At 31.2% G+C, this 19,324-nt stretch overlaps 1 protein-coding gene across 1 annotated transcript; it reads right to left on the bottom strand.

The window, feature by feature from the left end:
* Positions 1-4,157: 4,157 nt before the first annotated feature.
* Positions 4,158-9,183, bottom strand: LOC115890287. Its single transcript, XM_030910466.1, has 3 exons — positions 8,902-9,183; positions 7,762-7,960; positions 4,158-4,651 (listed from the first exon to the last, which is right to left on the bottom strand). Exons 1-3 carry the CDS (start codon positions 9,115-9,117, stop codon positions 4,353-4,355), a joined length of 714 nt encoding a protein of 237 aa, XP_030766326.1. The 5' UTR covers positions 9,118-9,183; the 3' UTR covers positions 4,158-4,352.
* Between the last annotated feature and the right edge of the window lie 10,141 nt (positions 9,184-19,324).

Genomic DNA, 19,324 nt, shown 5'->3' with positions numbered 1-19,324 from the left:
ACTTACGACCGAGAAAAACCAAAGATTTTCCTTGATTTAAGTAAGAACAATCCTCGGATTGTCACGGGGTTTTTAACAGGGCACAGTCTCCTCAAAGAACACGACCTCAGTAGATTGAAGCTAAGAAACAAAATGGTGAATGCAGACTCTGTGTGAAAAATGGAAAAACTAAATCACCTCGTCACTAAATGCGCCGAGACGACAACCATTCGTGCCATAAACATTGGTGCGGCTGATGTCGGAGATGGAGAGCTGACCTCTGTGAGACCGTCTCTGATACTGTTTTTGTCAAAGACCCAAAAAACTATATAAATGGAGACACACAATAGATCTGTTAGGTCGCGCTGATTAACCCCTTTGCCAAACATTCTACATTCTACACATTCGTTTCGGATTTCAAGTTTCTATTCCTATAAATATAATAGTTAGTATAAAAATAATATTATAAATATAAAAGTTTCAGTTCCCTTTAGGTTTGTATGTAAATGTTTTGTATGTATTGTATGTAAATAGAACATTTTTTATGCATTTATTGATAATAAGTGCTGTTTGGTTAAATATCTCTGGAGAAAATGACAAGCAATAATTAATTTTGGCCTAAATGTACAAAAAGCCAGTATCTGAGACGGTTTCACAGAGGTCAGCTCTCCATCTTCGACATCTCTCTCAGCCGCACCAAAGTTAGTAATGAGTATACCCTTTAAAATAGTGATACCGGGTGCGTCTCAAAAGTGGCTCACCCCTATAACTTTTTTATTTTTTCAGTTAAAAAAACCAGATTTGCTTTGTTAGTATATGACATAAATTAGGATTTATTGACGTATTCAATTGTTTTCGGTCACTTCCTGTTGCAACTTTTGATTTTTAAATGACACCCTCGGTATTTTTTTACTTTATTCGATAGAAAATAACACTCTGAATATAATGACATTTTCGCATATGGTTTATTTGAAATTATAACTTGCGGTTCGTAACAAAAATTTGACTCGAAATATACCAGTACTTACTGGTATATTGTGGTGTGGTATCCAATTATTCGTAAAAAATGCTTTTTACAAATATGCTAATGAGCCACCCTCGTTCCATTTGAAAGAATTGAGATATGATTAAAAATACGATTTGCGTATTTCCTAACTGGCCAGGACAAGAACTAAGGTATTACTAAGGTACTAAAAACATTAAACGATAAAATCTATTTTTCCATGGCTCCTTGATTAAGAATTAGTGTTTTTAACATAACAATGGCACTCTAGATTGAATTTTAAAATACGATTTTTTATTAAGCGAGAATGTCAGAATGTTCTATTCAGAATGTCATTTTCTATCGAATGAAGTAAAAAAATACCGAGGGTGCTATTTAAAAATCAAAGGTTATAGTCATTTCTGGTGAAACAGGAAGTGGCCAAAAACAATTGTGAATACGTCAATCAATCCTAATTTATGTCGTATACTAACATACCAAATTTCGTTTTTTTATCTGAAAAAATAAAAAAGTTATAGGAGTGAGCCACTTTTGAGACGCACCCGGTATAGATATAAAAAGTATGACTTAAAAATTAAAAATCAAAAGTTGTAGTCATTTCTGGTGAAACAGGAAGTGACCAAAAACAATAGTGAATACGTCAATCAATCCTAATTTATGTCGTATACTAACATACCAAATTTCGTTTTTTTATCTGAAAAAATAAAAAAGTTATAGGGGTGAGCCACTTTTGAGACGCACCCGTTATTGATATAAAAAGTATGATTGGTACTTAAAAAAATGTCGATGAGGTCATATCTCAACTTGAGACATGCTGTATAAAATTTTCTTATATTAAAATGAGCACGATATGAAACACTAATCGACGGCGACGTGTCATAGCATATTTCCGAAATAAAAATTCTTTAATTTATTGAATTTGTTCAAGTTAGTGAATCGCACTGTACTGAAGATAAAAATATTTTGAATGAGGAAAGATTTTGATGATTATTTAAGCAATTTGTAGCTAAATTATATGACTTTTTAATATTTTTTTCTAAATTAAATATTAAAATTACCATCGGTCAATTATACGAAGGAAAAAAATGTTGATATTTTGGTGAAACTTTGAAACACCCTGTGGAGTATGTTAACAAAGCAAGGAATTTAAAAATCATTTTATCATCTAGGTGTATCGTTTCTCGATAATTTGTGTTTTTTCTTTGGTTCATCTCAATAACTTTATTTTTTGGGAGATATTTACTTTTAAAAAAGGCACATTTTTTTCATATTTTTTACATTAAAGCCATACCTTTGCTTTTGGTCCTAGTGATAGACCTATAAAGTAGTGTTTATGATTTATGTAATTTCACTGTCTTTGAAAAATCATATTATTATTATCTGTTGAGCAGACAATAATAATACATACTCTAGCAGGGATGTTTTTAAGTTTTAAGTCCAAAAGTTGATCTCTACCAGGTCAACTAAAGCAGCAATAGCCGATACTTCAGAACTTAAAATCATCTTCACTAGAAATAAAAATATCAACATTTTCTTTTCCCTCTTCTTTATTTACAGACAGGAACTTTCATTTTTAATTTGGAAAGAAATACTAAAAAATCAAATAATTTAGATACAAACTGCTTAAAAAATCGTCAAAATCGGCCCACTAGAACAAAATATATCAAACTTATAATATATCAAAATTTTAAGGTTCCCGTTTTTCGTGCCGTTGAGGGTAGATTATAAATAGTTATAGTTTATTAAGTTTATTTAGAAAATATATTTTGTAGGAAGTATCTACAATGTGTACTTAAAATAATATTTATAATATTAAAATTTTATGAGATTTTTGTTGTACAAAAAAGTTACCAGACATATTCATCATACCGTCATTTACTCTTATAACCTTTTTCATCTTTGTATGATATTTATATTATGTCACCTATAATAATCACTATAATATAGATTTTGCAGAAAGACTCATCGCTCTACAAGAGAAGTTAATTTATAGTAGCCATTCTGATATCGTGCACGTTACATATATATCTAAATTATCTGTGTATGTGACTGGTTACAGGATTTCGATTAACTAATAACATTTCATAATTGTTTTATCTTGTAGTAGACAAAAAATCTACTCGAATATTTGAATTTATAAACAATGATCAACTTCAAACAATATCCTCCCAGGTACTCATTTATTTAAGTTCCTATCGTAACAAAATAATTTTTTTGGGTTGTCATTTTATAGGAACTTAATGTATACCGGGTGTTTCACAAAAGTGGCTCGCCCCTTTAATTTTTCAATTTTTTCAAATAGTAAAACAAAATTTGGTATGTTAGTATACGACATATATCGGGATTGATTGACGTATTCAATTACTTTCCGTCACTTCCTGTTTTACCGGAAATGACATTCTGAATAGAATGAAATATCATATGTCAACTTTTGGCATTTTCAATTAAAATAAAATAGCAAAATTTAAATGTGAATCTAGAGTGCCATGGGTATAAATGTAACGACAATTTGACTCGAAATACCAAGTTTGTGGTTCCAAATTATTCGTAAAAAAATGCTTTTTCCAAATATGTTACCATCCTCGTTCCACTTGAAAAAATTGAGTTATGATTAATTGAGCATCTTTAACCGACCAGGAAAAGACACGAAAAAGATTATGCGACAAATCTATTTTTCCAAAGCTCCTTGATTAAAAATTAATGGTTTTGACATAGCCATATGGCACTCTAGATTGATATTTAAAATGCTAAATGCTATTTTTTTTTTAATTAAAAATATCAAAAGTTGACATTCTATTTAGAATGTCATTTTCTATTATATAAAGTAAAAAATACCTGAAGTACAATTTAAAAATCAAAAGTTTCTTGTACTTTCTAGTGAAACAGGAAGTGACCAAAAGTAATTTAATACATCAATCATTCCTGATTTATATCATATACTAACACACCAAATTTCGTTTTATTATCTAAAAAATATAAAATATATAAGAGTGAGTCACTTTTGAGAAACACCTGGTATAGATCCTAGACATTTTTAAAAATATGTGGATGCCTAGTAGCATTTTGGTAATGTATAATATAAAAAAAATGTTGTTGGATATCTGTAGACTGAAAATAATAATTTTAAAATTTAAGAATGTACTATTAAAGGACAACACAAAGTGAAAGAGGTATATTATGGAACTAGTATAGTTTATTATCAATATAATCAGTTTTGAAAATAATGTTTAAAAGCTACTTGGGCATACAAAAATATTAAAAAAACATACTTCTGAAAAGTACAACATAGAACGATTAATTCATTTCACAGGTATATGATTTTAAATGAGACATAATGGATATAAATAAATATTGTTTTTGAGTTGCGCGCTTAAAAAACGATGTTTCTGAATTGTCCCCACAGAGATTTCAATGCTGCCAACACACTCCAAACTGTGACGACCCACATACCGTAACGCACAGTGTTATATACGTTTTCTGAGGTATATCTTCCGAAAACGCGAATTTCGTAATATAAACTTACTACGCCAAAAATGAATGCTGCTATTCCAATAATGTTGTGGATGAATTTGGCAATAACAGGTTTGAGGTATCTTGAAAAGGTTCGAGTATTTCCAGCGACTAAGCCGATTAGAACTGAAACGAGCACTAACACCCAGGATATGAAACCTAAAAAAATAAACAAAAAATGGATTAATATTACCGTATGATCAAAAAAACGGCGTCAAAGACGGCTGGGGAATCTCAATCGATGATAATTTTGACGGCGTCATTCTTTAGACGTCGTTTACTAAAAATTGGCATAAAACTTGTCAAAAATTAACACTAATTATAGAAATTTCACGACAAAATAGAAAGCTTTCGGGATACATAAATATATTTAAAAAAAATTGTTTTTTTCGAATTTAAACTAGGCATGTTCGGTCTTCCGGTATACCGGTACCAGGACCGGTACTTTTGAAATATTCCGGTATCGGTACCGGAAGACCGATTTTGATACCGGTACCGAAAGACCGGTCTAAATCCGTCCCGAAAGACCGGTTTCAATCGATACCGGAACACCGGTTTCGATCTGTACTGAAAAATAGATTCACGATAATATGAAAATCAAAAAATCTGTATAAAATGATTTCTGTACCGGTTTTTGTGCAAAGCTAAATGTGTTCTACACTAGGTACCGTATGATCGAAAAAAAACTGCGTCCGCGATGGGTGTGAAATGAAGATTACTGTCATTTATATGTAAAATTATATGGGGAATGTAATCGATGTTCATTTCCAAGCCAACTGAACGCCGTTTTTTTTTCTCGATCATTTGATATAATACGATCAAGAACATGCAATGTAATTTATTTTGATGTATGTCTAAGGCATTGCTAATATAGTTTGGTCTAGTAATCTATAGTCTTCTTTATTTAGTACATCTAAAACTCAAGTAAAGCATATCTTACTCATGAATCACTGTGTATATTGTCTAAATTAAAAAATCCGTAAAATTCAGGCCGATATTCAATAGCGTCTACTCTATTATTTAAAATATTTATATCTCCAAGAACAGCAGCTTCCAGTACTTTTTCCATTTTTCATAAGTAAAGAGAATGTTGGACAAGAAATCAAGAATATGCCGGAAATGTGAAGATAAACAATGAGAATCTTCAATTGAGAGTTAGATCAATAACGTTATAACGGTAACGGATAGATTTACGATATATTCCGAGAAATATAATTTATCCCTCTAAATACCGTATTTATTACGTTACCGTATTTACTTAACGTCACAGGCACGAGAACTTTCTATTTACATTTTTAGCCGACCATACCAACAGGTATGGTAGGCTATTAAGATCGGAAAAAAAAAAGTTTTTTTAATTTCACTCAAAATGAGTTGTTTGGGTCATAAATGACCTAAATACAAAATATGTTCATGGTGTCTGTCTGTCTGTCTCTTTATCCGTCTATCCGTCTGTCCGTCTGTCTGTAACACGATAATTCAAAAACCGCTAAACCCATTTTAACCAAATTTGGCACAAAAATACTGTGGCATCCGAGAATCTGGCCATTAGTTTTTGGTGGTGGTGGGGGGTTGGTAAGGGAGTATGGGAGGGGGTTAAATATTTTAAAATATCGTAACTCCCAAATTAGAGTAGCTAGAGAAATGCGGTTTTCAATTTAAGATTAGGCATAATATTTGCAACAAAATTTATAATAACGTCAAAATCAGTCAAAGTTGCAGTTTTTGAGATAAAAAAAATTGGAAAAAGTCATTTACTTTGAAACTAAAAGAACTGCCTACCAACTTTTTATTAACATATTTTAATATGGGCGGCTAATACGTGCCTCCAGGCGCCAATTTTTTAATACGGTATCATGAGATATATGCTCAGTGGCACAACAACCAAAACTGTTATTTTGGTCATTCCGATATTCCAATTCATCCGGTCTAACCGGTCTTTCGGTCCATCCGGTCTTCCGGTCCAGCCGGTATACCTGTTCAGTATCGGTCCCACAGATCTAATTGTTGGAACCGGTATACCGGTTGTAGGACCGGTACTTCGTGATACCGGATACCGGTACTGAAATTTTAGGACCAAACATCCCTAATTTAAACTACACCATTTAAAACTTATCAAATTACAACCTTTTCTTAAGGCCAACTGGCACTAACCCGCAATAAAAAATAAAGTACGAGCCATATGATAGAAATAATAAATAAAAGCTACAACGTCATACCTAATGCCCAGTACCATTTTAGACGCAAAATGCAGCAGTGTTTTCTACAATTTATAGTAAATGACGTTTAGAGATTGACATCACCAAAATTATCATCAATTGTCATTTCCCAGCTGTCTTCCCGCCAAACATGTATATCACAAACATATTACGTTACATTTTTTTATGTAACTTTTGTGATATTTTTGAATTTTGAATTATGTCATTTTTGAATTATGGAGTTTTGAATTATGTCGTCTTATTTTTTTAAAATGTCCACAGTGTTGAAAAATATTCGTTTTATATAGTTATTCTTTTGAACTAGATTTCATTTTAAGGGTAGGTGCCAAAATGACTTAAAAATGGGTTAACATTTTAGAGATATTAACTGTCTGAAACTATTAAATTTGTTATTTTTACTAAATTTTTGTCATGTCGCAACATAATTTCTGGCTGATTTTCTGATTCTGAAGTGAGATTTCGGAATGGCATACAGTAAAAATACCAAATTTGAAAAGATTCGGTTGATAATTTTTGAACATTTTATTAATATTTTCAAACATATTGTTGCTACGTGCTGCCTTATTAAAATTACATGTAGGCAACATGTTACAGCAGTTATAATACTACCAACATTAAGTAATTTTGAATTAATATGACTTTGAATTAATTTGAAATGTTCCTATCGAAAACATATAATTTCATATTAATTCAAAGTCATATTAATTCAAAATTACTAGATGTTGGTAGTATTATAACTGCTGTAACATGTTGCCTACATGTAATTTTGATATGGTAACACATTGCAACAATATGTTTTTAAAACATTTATAAAATGTCACATAAACATCACAAAAGAAATGTGTTCGAAATATTACTGTAATGTGAATAGGATATTTTGTGATATTCAATATCACGCGGTGATATCGAAAACCGGGACATATACATACAATATCTTAACCAATATCACAATGTTTCAATGTTACATGATTACAATATTGAGGTTACAAAATTTTGTTTGGCGGGTTCGACCATACGATATTTCTTTATGAATGTTATATTTAGGCTTACCATACAATCCGTGTTTGCTTTTGAAATGAGGTCTATTTCCTTTAGCGCGCACTTCTAAGGATATTCCAATCGTAACTGCCAGAGCACTTATAGACAGTAAAATACCATGAACCCAGTATATTTTCGTTCTGGACATGTATAATGTAAGAAGATTATCTTCTGAGAATGCTATTATCGCTACTGCCATCAAAGGGATATACTAAAAGCGATATTTTTAGGTTTTATTTTAAATTTTAAATTCAGTGACTTCATAAAAAAAGCCCAAAACTGTTTTAGTCAAAATTAGATTTTTTGCACTAACTAATCAAATTCAAACAGTGGCAGCTGAAAAACCATCAATTTGTCCAATTTTCGCTTCAAAACGTTTTATTTTACCCATTTTCTCTACTGCCGATGCCGGTCAAAATTTCATTTTGTCCTTCGTTCCTGCTATGTTTTGCACGTATTAAACTCCAAATTCCGCGGCTCGTAACGCCAACAAGGTAAGGAATACTACGTATAGAAAATATAACGGATTAAGGTGAGATAGATATAGTTTATATGGACCATTGACCGCGTCATTCATAAAAGGATTTCAGTTGTTGGAAAAATTTCGCCGTTTGGGCAGTTTGGGTGTTTATAAAAACTCAACTTATAAAACAACCTAGGTTTTTGTATCGTTTATCGCGTATAGTGTTTGGTTTAGTTAATATAAAGCAATATTTAAATTTATAATACTGAAAGAAATCCCATCTAGGTTGAAGTGTAGCGCGAAATTTGTGTAGTTAATAATTCATAATTTTCTGGTTTTGTGACATTATTATTTATGTGTATTTTAAATCCTACCGTGGAAAATTTGTGTAAAGAACATTGACTGGATTTTTAGTGAAATGGCACTAGACCACCTGTGTAAAAATGTAAGGGTAGGTTTCATTTTAACAGAATTTATATTTATTTTTAGATTTATTTTCCTATAACTAAACGTACAGGTACCTTGTAAGAAACCAATTAAATTTGGGCGCGTCCGAGGACGCCTCTTAAAAAGATCGACGCAATATTTTTAGATGTTGACTTCCCTACAATAATGACCACGAGCCGCCACTGAATTCAAACGAATAAATTAATTGTGTTAAGGAATTATATAAATTAAATTATACTTACTGCAACAGTTGACAATATCATATGATAAAATATATGATTGTCTTTTAAATCTTCTATCAATATCCATATGAACAATATACTAATAAGGGTTAAAGCCTGATGATATACATAATTTAAAACCCAACACGTTCTTTTCAAATAACTAATATTTTTACTGCTACTTTTACTACCACTACTATTTATAACTAAAGTTGATGATGATGCCGTAGTCTCCATTTTATTTTATTAATAATTAAGATATATTATAAATTCTATATTACTTCTGGCCGCACTATTCACATTACAAAAGATTGCTTGGGAAGTAAGATAATTATTTTATAGAAATCAGTCAGTGATTTCTTTTGTATTTTATATTAAGATAAGATTTTGAATAACCCAGCAATCTTATTGGTCGATTTTAAATAAATGCACAAGAAATTAGTATTTGATTGGTAAAAGATAAATAAATTAAATAATTTTAGGCCCCCTTAGACAATATGGAGATTTTTTTTTACTTTAAGAGGTACTTGTGTGTGTTTTTTTTTTAATAATAATTGTCTTCCAAGATGCGGTGGTGACAATGCTTTTTTTTTCAAATGTTTTAAATTACTGTCGTGTTATTATTTTTAAAATTATACTTATGTCGCAATTTAAAAAATATTTATTGCATTATTATTATGCAAGCCTGTTAATTGTATTATACAGGGTGTCCCTATATTCCGGAAAAATACCGCTTTTGATTTTGTCTCTCTGTCAGTCAACCGGTCATTTATATTACTCTGTCTTACACCAAAGACTCTTACACGTTAAAATCCATACCATACTTCTAAAATGACCAAATCGGTATACAATATCGGTAAGAGACAGTGGTATTTGCGTATCTAGCGGCTGAATCTCTATGACGATCTTGAAAGTCGGAGAGAGAAAAGTGCAAAGTGTTTATTACATGACCACTTAATCCGACACTATAGTTCATGCGCTTGGAAAAATATTTCCTCTTATTTCTTTATTTACTATACCGGGTTCTTCCCAAAAATAGCCCACCCCTATAATTTTTATATTTTTTCAGATGAAAAAAAAACGAGATTTGGTATGTTGGTATATGACATAAATTAGGATTGATTGATAGGTGTGGAACCAGTATTCCCATTACTAGTATGTGGTACCAAATTATTCCTACAAAATGCTTTTTCCAAATATTCTAATGAGCCACCCTTGTTCCATTTGAAAAAATGAGATATAACTAAAAATACGATTTGGGCATCTTTTACCCGGCTAAAACAAAACACTAAAAATATTAGACATCAAATATATTTTTAAGGCTTCTTGATTAAAAATTAGTTTTTAAGACATCCATGGCACTCTACCGGAGTCTCAAAAGTGGCTCACCCTTATAACTTTTTTGGATTTGGTATGTTTTTGTTTGGTATGACATAAATTAGGATTGGTTGACATATTCAATTGTTTTCTGTCACTTCCTCATTCGCCGGAAATGACTACAACTTTTGATTTTTAAAATGGTTAGGCATCGGTATTTCTTTATTTTATCTGATAGGAACATGACATTTTGCTTAAAGAAAGTTGAATTTTAAATTTCTATCTAGAGTGCCATAAGATTAGAGTTGAACCTTTGAGGTGTTACACATAAAATAAAACACTAAATCACCACAATACACCAAAACACTTTTACTTTTACACTGGACGCGCGTTTCGCTAACCCATGTTAGCATCAGATGATTATAAACTATAGTTTAATGTTTTATTTTGTTAGAGTGCCATTAACTATGTTAAAAACACTAATTTTTTTTAATCATGGAGCCTTGGAAAATAGATTTGATAGACTAATGTTATTCGTGTCTTGTCCTGGCTGGTTAGAAGATGCCCAAATCGTATTTTTTTAATCAGTATCTCAAATTTTTTCAAATGGAACGAGAGTGGCTCATTTGCATATTTGGAAAAACGTTTTTACGAATAATTTGAAGGTACATACACTTGGTATTTCGAGTATGAATCGCATGTTGCAATTTCAAATAAACCATATTCGAAAATGTCAAAAGTTTACATATGATATGTCAATCTATTCAGAGTACCATTTTCATATCGAACAAAGCAACAAAAATCGAGGGTACCTTTTAAAAATCAAAAGTTGTAGTCATCAGGTGGAGCTATTTTTTGAGACGCACCCGGTATATTGAAAGTTAAAATACGGTTTTTTAAGCAAAAATGTCAAAAATTGACATACGATAAGTAATTTTATTCAGTGTCATTTTCTATCGAATAAAGTAAAGAAATACCGAAGGTTTGGTTTGGGATGCCGTTTAAAAATCAAAAGTTCTAGTTATTTCCGATGAAACAGGAAGTGGCCGAAAAGAATTGAATACGTCATTAAATCCTAATTTATGTCACATACTAACATACCAAATCTCATTTTTTTTATCTGAAAAAATAAAAAAAATTGCGCACCTGGTATCTTATGTATGAAGCGTATTGATTGTCGTGTGTCGTAACACGAAAATCGGCAAACAAAGTCATGCTTTACCGACCCTGTATACATGCGAATTTTAATCGCAATATAGTTACAAGGTTCCCTAGAATAGCTCTCGGCTGTATCTCAGAAAGTATTAGCCGTATGGGCTGCGGAGAAAAATATTTGTAACTAAAGAGGCTATGAAAATCGCTGGAAATTATTTTCAGGTTTGTAGAGACGACCGCTAGAGGCGCAACTGCAACAAAAATAAGAAAATGGAGTTTACACCATTTTGCCTAGATAAGGTGTACTGAGTAATAGCTTCATATCCTCAAGCAAATTTTGAATATTTTTGTTGGAGCTTATTTTCCCCTATCTACCAAAATAAAATTAGTTGGGGAAGGTTAGATCTGTTTTTTATTTAAATATTAATAACTCTGGACTGGATGATCGGAATCCAACAAGCGAGGCCTCGCTTTAAAGAGCGTTTCTTACCTATACTGTACCATATAAACAATAATATATATGCTTTTGAACGTAGACGCTAGGGGACGTTGTCTTTACAATTTAACAAACATTGCGCAAGTCCAAAAAATAAACGCAATAGTATAAATAATTTTAACTGATAGTAAAGTAGTAAAAAGCTTAAAAGTTAGCAAAAACCGCATCTTGATATCTTCAAACCGAAGATATTAGCAAAATTATAATAAATACCAAAGAATAAGCCCTAATTACCTTTATTTTTAATAACACGGTATCAGTAGCCCTCTTGATTATGCTCATTTCAACAAAAATGAAAGATAGAAACAAAGTTTAGTTCATTTTGAAATCGACGAAATACCAGAATACCATAATACCAGAGGTATTAATATCTAATAATTAAGATATTATTAATAGTGAATAGAGAGTCATGGTGGCTTTGGAAAAAAAGTTGCTTTTCATCGTAATAGTATAAATGTCAAATTGTTATTAGATCAACATTTTGAGAAAGTCTTAGTAGCGTTTTTATCTTTTGATTGCTTTTTCAAAATGCCAACAACTACTTCAAATAATGAAGGTATTTTGAAAAAGCAATAAAAGATAAAAAATGCGGCTAAAACTATCAAAAATATTGATCTAATAACAGTTTGACATTTATAATATTACGTGAAAAGCAACTTTTTCCAAAGCCTACCATGACTTCACCCGAATCATCGTTTCTTATTCACTGTTATTAATATCTTAGTTGGCTACATATTACGGTATTCTAGTATTTCGTCGATTTTAAAATAAACTAACTGTTTCTATCTTATTTTTTGGTCGGAATGGGCATAATCAAAGAGGGCTACTATTACCGTATTGCAAAATAAGGTAATTAAGGGCTTATTTTTTGGTACGGTTATTATAATTTTGCTAATATCTTCGGGTTGAAAGAAGATATCAAGATGCACAGTTTTCGCTGACTTTTAAGCTTTTACTACTCTTACTATCAGCTAAAATTACATATACTCTCGTATTTATTTTTTTGAAAAACGCGCTATGTTTGTTAAATTGTAAGAAAGCGCCCTCTAGCGTCTACGTTCAAACCTTATTATTATTAATTTTTTATGTTATAATATAGGTATTCTTCCTCTATATTATAACATAAAAATTAATAATACGCAATTAATAATACGCTTGCACCAAACGAGCTCTCGTTTGTTGGATTCTGATCATCCAGTCGGATTTATTAACATTTATATAAAGATAGATCTAACCTTCCCCACCACTTTATTTTAGCAGATATAGGGAAAATGATTCTAACAAAGAAAATCCAAAATTTACTGAAGATTATAAAGCTATTATTTATAGTACCCATTATCTAGGCAAAATTCTGTAAAAATTCTATTTCCTTATTTTCCATAGCAGTGCGCACCCTAGCGGCCGCCTTTTACAAACTTGAAAAATAATTTCCAGCAATTTCTCATAGTCTCCCCTTTAGTTATAAATATTTTTTCCATAAGCCCTACGGGCTAATGCTTTCCGAGATACAGCTTCTCTGAAGATACAGCCGAGAGCTATTCTTAGTGGGACACCCGGTATATGCAGGACTTAGCAAAAAATAAAGAGGTAAGGGGATTCGATCATTTACGCGGCCACTGTAAAGTTGATACAAGTAAAAAGAAAATTAGACAGACTCAATGCCTATTTTTTTACGGGATTAATTATATTTTAATCATGTTTTCTTTAAATGCTAAATTCTTAAATATCTTTAAGAAAATAATGTACCTAATACATTTTCGGTACAACTTAAATTTATCAGTTAAAATCAGTACATATTGTTTGCTTGAATTGTATTTCCTGTACCATTTGAAATTAGATTCCTGTGAATTATAGATACTCGTATCTTATATCTGTAAACTGTAAATAACATTCCTAAAATATATCGGTATACGTGCGATATCACTCATTTCAATAACCTCAAATTAAAAAAAAAATAGTTTATTCATCATTCATTAACAAATTCATCGTTGATAATTGTTCCGTAAGTATATATTTTATGCATCAGCTATAAATATTTTACAAATACCTTATAAACTAATTAATCAAACAGGGGCTTTAATAAACATCGTGCAGACATTTATTTGTAGGTAGTGTTTATACCCCAGTCAAAATAAACAAAAAAAGAGGGTTAAATAACAATAATTCGCATAGAGCTGAAAATTGGTACAGGTCTTAAATATACTATTATAAATAATATTTGAAAAATCCCCACACCTCCCACGTCTGCTAAATTATTCAAGGTTAAAAGTCAAAAATATGTTTTTTTTTCTTTTTTCTCCTAAACGGTAAGCGCTATCGCAAAAGTACTCTGTAAACAAATGTAGACCATTAAATTTTCTACAATAATGGTCCTTATACTTTTTCTTACGAACAACCATTCCTGAGACATGGCAATTTCTAAAAGTGTAGTCTGTAGGCCTAGTCCACGATCTATGGTGGTTTTATTACACCTATACCTATTAATTTTAAAAACGGTGCTCTTGGTAATGATTATAGTCGAACGGATTATTGTTGATTTTGGGAGGGAATTTCCAATCTGAGTGGTAATCTTCAAATGATACTTCAACAGTAATGTGTGCAGACGTATTCAAAAAGATTGACTCTACACAAGTCATCATCACAAGTGGAATTCACTTGCTTCTTGCTTATATATGGTGCTCAAAAAAATTGATTCTATAGACAAGTATAGATATTTAAGTTTTTTGTTAAAAACACTTGGAACAATAAAATGGGTACAACTTTCTTGTCTTCCTCCAACATCTGCTTCTGCCTGTCAACACTTATATCGTGTATACTATCAAGTTCAATTGTGGCTAGGCAATCAACTGTACCCAGAAGACCGGGGCTGGAAATTTATAGATAATACTTTGGAGCTGATTAAAACTTACTTCCACCTCCCAGAAAAACGACTTAACACAATTTTTTGCAATCGCAAAAAGGGTTGTAGCATAAAATGTGGTTGTAAAAGAGTCGGATTGTTTTCTACACCAATATGTACTAATTGTCAATATTGAGCTAAAAAATAAAATGAGGATTTTTGATAAGGAGACAACTGATGCATCTGTCATAGATGGATTTCCAGATATTCCGAAAAGATGAGAAAGAAGAAGCGAAGAAGACATTACTGTTAAAAAAGTATCATTTGAAGATTACCACCAGATTAAAATTCTCCCAAAATCAACAAATAATCCGTTCGACTATAATCAGTACCAAGAGCACCGTTTTTTAAAATTAGTAGTATAATGTGTAATAAAACCACAATAGAAAGCGGACTAGGCCTACAGGGGAAACCACTGTTAAAAACGGCGCCCAGTACAATACCTCACAGAAAAATGAACATGAAAAATACGAGTTTTTCAACTTTTTGAAACCGCCATATCTCAGGAATGGTGGTTCGTAAAAAAGTATAAGAACCATTATTGTAGAAAATTTTAATGGTCTACAACATTTGTTTAAGGTACTTTTGCGATAGCGTTTACCGTTTAGGAGAAAAAGCAAAAAAAAACATATATTTTGACTTTTTGACCTATAATTTTTAACAGACATTGGGAGGGAATGGGGATTTTTCAGATATCATTTATAATAGTGTATTTAAATCCAACCTGTACCAATTTTCAGCTCTATGCGAATTATTGTTAATTTGAAATGTCTATTTTGATTGGGGTATTTTATTTTTACAAAAACAAATTGATATATAAACGAGTGATAACAAATACATACATTTAAAGTTTGTATTAAAAATATATAAAAATATTTTAAGAATATGTGTGAAGAAAAAACATAAGAAGATTACTAAAATCGCTTTATTATCTATGAAATTCGATAGGTAACAAAAAAATTTTTTAATCTAACATAATTTTAAACGTATTTTCAAAATATAATAATTAGAATGAAATAAATAATGAAATGTAAACGATAAATAGCAACACGTCAATAACTTGCCAAAAAACTGCCCAGTCTGAGTTTGAACTTGGTGGAGGAGGATTCTGAATTGAAATGATCGTAACACCATCTTCTTTATTTTCAGCTGATGCGGAACCCTAGTATACATTGGTTATTTAAAGATTAATATACTTATATATTTACTCATAGCATTTTTTAATAACTCAAGGATTATAAAGAATATTTTCAAATATGTAATCACCACCTGAGGATTTTTTGCCACTTGTTAATGTACTTACTCCCTGCCATCATTGGCGTAACTACATGGGTGTCAGAGTTGCAGGCACTCTGCATGTACTGCTGGGCGCCCCCAGAGAAATCCTGAATTATGACTCTTAGCTACGTATTAATTCTTTTATTTGCCTGTGATGCAGTAAAATGACGTTTTCTAATTTTGTTTAGTTAATATTATTTGTGTGTTCAAAAAAATGTGTTAATTTTATTTTTTAGAAAAATTGGTAGGTATTTAAGTAATTTACACGAACACGGTTTGATAACCAAGTCTATGAAACTTATTGATAGAGAAATTCATGTAAACGTTTTATTCAAAATGTGTTTTTTAAATTATTTTCATTTTAAAAAACGAGAAAGCCCTAGGCCCCCTGGGCTCAACCCCTGCCCTCCTTTACCTAACCACCCCTAATCTAACCCCAGGATAAATTGCTAGTTACGCTAATGCCTGCTGCTATTGGTTAAGGTATACACGGTCCAATATAATCGTTGTAGTCAGAAGATATGAAAAAATTTTTAGACAGATGTTACTTGGTTTATATTTATAATGATGCATGCAAGTTTTTTTTAAATTTCACTCCTCATTTAACCCCTCTGTACGTAATTGATTCAGCATAGAATTCTGGATACAGTACACTATCTTTATTTGAAACCCTATGTGGTGTTGCCATTCTACACTGTCAATTTTAAAACTTCCCACTTTAATATCATTCTTGCAGTTAAAAAATATGAAAATCGGAAAGAGACGTCAATTTTATATGTAAGGGGGACACTTTAAATGAATATTTTTAGCCTTTTCTTTTAACCCCATAGGAGTGACAGATGTCACCTAGTAGCCCTAATCTAATCATTTGTACTACAAAGGAAATCCATTGCAATAATTTTTGTGTAAACACTAGCCTGAAAACCAAAATCCGAGTGCAGACATGTTTAATTGTTTTGCAACTTTGAAACGCGATTATTCGGAAACAAAGATCTCGACAAAAGCAACAAAGTAGGATACCACTGAAAAGAGAATTAAACGCCCTTTAAAACGATGTGCTACTTGACCCCCATTCCCATTAAAGATTGTAAGGGTGACATCTACCCTCCTAGGAGGTTGAAAGAAAAAGGGTAAAAAATATTCATTTAAACTGTCCCCTTACAAATAAAATTGACGCGTCTTTCAGGATTTTTCATATATTTTCACTTCCAAGAAAGATATTAAGGATGGGAAGTTTTAAAACTAACACAGTGCATGTCTTATTTTACAAAAACTGTGGTTACATAAAATGTGGTTAAAAACTGGTTCAAAATGACTTTATTCATACTTAACAATGTTTTCCTAAACAGCAAGAATAAAAAATAAACTCGCAAAGGAATATTAATATTTACATTCTATACACAGGGTATTTTCTGCCGTCCTTAAAATCGCATGAATTTTGTTAAATGAAAACCCTGTATATTATTTTTCGTTTTAGATGCAGAATAAAAAAAATTAATAATTTTTGTATATAAAGTGTTCCTAACCTTTTAGCTATTTTGCAGAGATATTCGCTGTATACATACTAGTTTTTACATACAACATATAAAATATGCCCCTTTATATGCAACATCTGTATAAAACTTTATTTCATATATTCGACAAGAACGATATTGGACTTCCCTGCACTAATGGACCACCCTGAATACATGAAATACCGTATGATCAGAAAAAACCGGCGTCAGAGAGAAGGCTATGAAATAAAGATCACTCTCGTTTTATATGCAAATTTATATGAGAAATATCTTCGATCGTCATTTTGCTAGCCAACTGGACGTCGTTTTTTTTTCGATCTTACCGTATATGATACAGTTCACACTTGATCCTGTAATGATACATCTGACCCAAACGTTACGTAAAAGTAAGAATAAATACAATAGGCAATGGAAGTCCAAAATTCATTTTGCTTTCATATTAGATAATAGTTCCACAAATTTGAAAATGAATGTCATTTAAAACTGTTTTTAAAATGTAGAATAATTACCTTCAAAGAGTTGTCTGCCAAAAATATAATCTGTCCTGGTCTGGAACTAACCAAAACCGAAACTGTTCCAGATACCCAAGATGGAGTGAAGCTCTGAGTAGTTATCAACGATTTTAAGAAAATGGTCGCCACTATGCTGAAGCCGGCTAGTAAAGTCGAATCCCTTGAAATGGCCACTAAGCAAAATAAGGAAAGATTTGTTTAACTGTTTTTAACAAATACATTATATCAAGCTGAACTGATAGTTGAGTAATCAGATTTACACCCTGATGAAATTCATCAAAATGTTTATTCTGTATACTAATCGATGAACAGTTTTTTGAGATATCTTGCAAATCTTGAATTGATATTAAGATATCTTGCAAAATGGAGATATAGCAATATTAGTTAAAAGTTGGAGTATTTTTATTGCATAATGTTCAAGAACTTTTTTACAACTTATCGACTCAGCTTGTGCATATAGTGTGTATTGAAGAAAATTGAAAAAAAATTGAAGTGAAAAAATAGATTTTAAAATGTTTTCTTCCACCTAAGAAAAGTTATTTTGATACACTGTATACATATACCGGGTGCGTCTCGAAAGTGGCTCACCCCTATAACTCTTTTATTTTTTTAGATAAAAACCGAGATTTGGTATGTTAGTATATGACATAACTTAGGATTGATTGACGTTTTCAATTGTTTTCGGTCACTTCCTGTTTCACCGGAAATGACTAGAACTTTTAATTTTTAAATAGCACCCTCCTTTTTTTTACTTTATTCGATAGAAAACTACTCTCTGAATCGAATGACATATCATATGTCAACTTTTGACATATTCACTCAAAAACAAATTGTAGTTTAAATTTTCATCTAGAGTGCCTTGGCTGTGTTAGAAACACTAATTTTTAACCAAGGAATGGAAAAATAGATTTGATCGTCTGATGTTTTTAGTGTCTTGTCCTGACCGGTTAAAAAATGCCCATATAGTATTTTTAATCGTATCTCAATTTTTTTCAAATGGAATGGGAGTGGCTCAGTAGCATATTTGGAAAAAGGATTTTACAAATAATTTGATACCACACACTTGGTATTTCAAGTAAAATTGTCATTATTATGAACCACATGTTATAATTTCAAATAAACCATATGCGAAAATGTCAAAAGTTGACATTGATATGTCATTCTATTTAGAGTGTCATTTTCTATCGAATAAAGTAAAAAAATATAATTAGTGCCATTTAAAAATCAAAAGTTGTAGTAATTTCCGGTGAAACCGGATGTGACCGAAAACAGT

Source organism: Sitophilus oryzae, unplaced genomic scaffold (assembly GCF_002938485.1).
Source record: "Sitophilus oryzae breed Bouriz unplaced genomic scaffold, Soryzae_2.0 scaffold_860_pilon_pilon, whole genome shotgun sequence".
In the NCBI taxonomy this organism is placed as follows: domain Eukaryota; kingdom Metazoa; phylum Arthropoda; class Insecta; order Coleoptera; family Curculionidae; genus Sitophilus; species Sitophilus oryzae.
The sequence above is the reverse complement of the archived record's forward strand: the minus strand, read 5'-3'. Positions and strand labels throughout refer to the sequence as shown.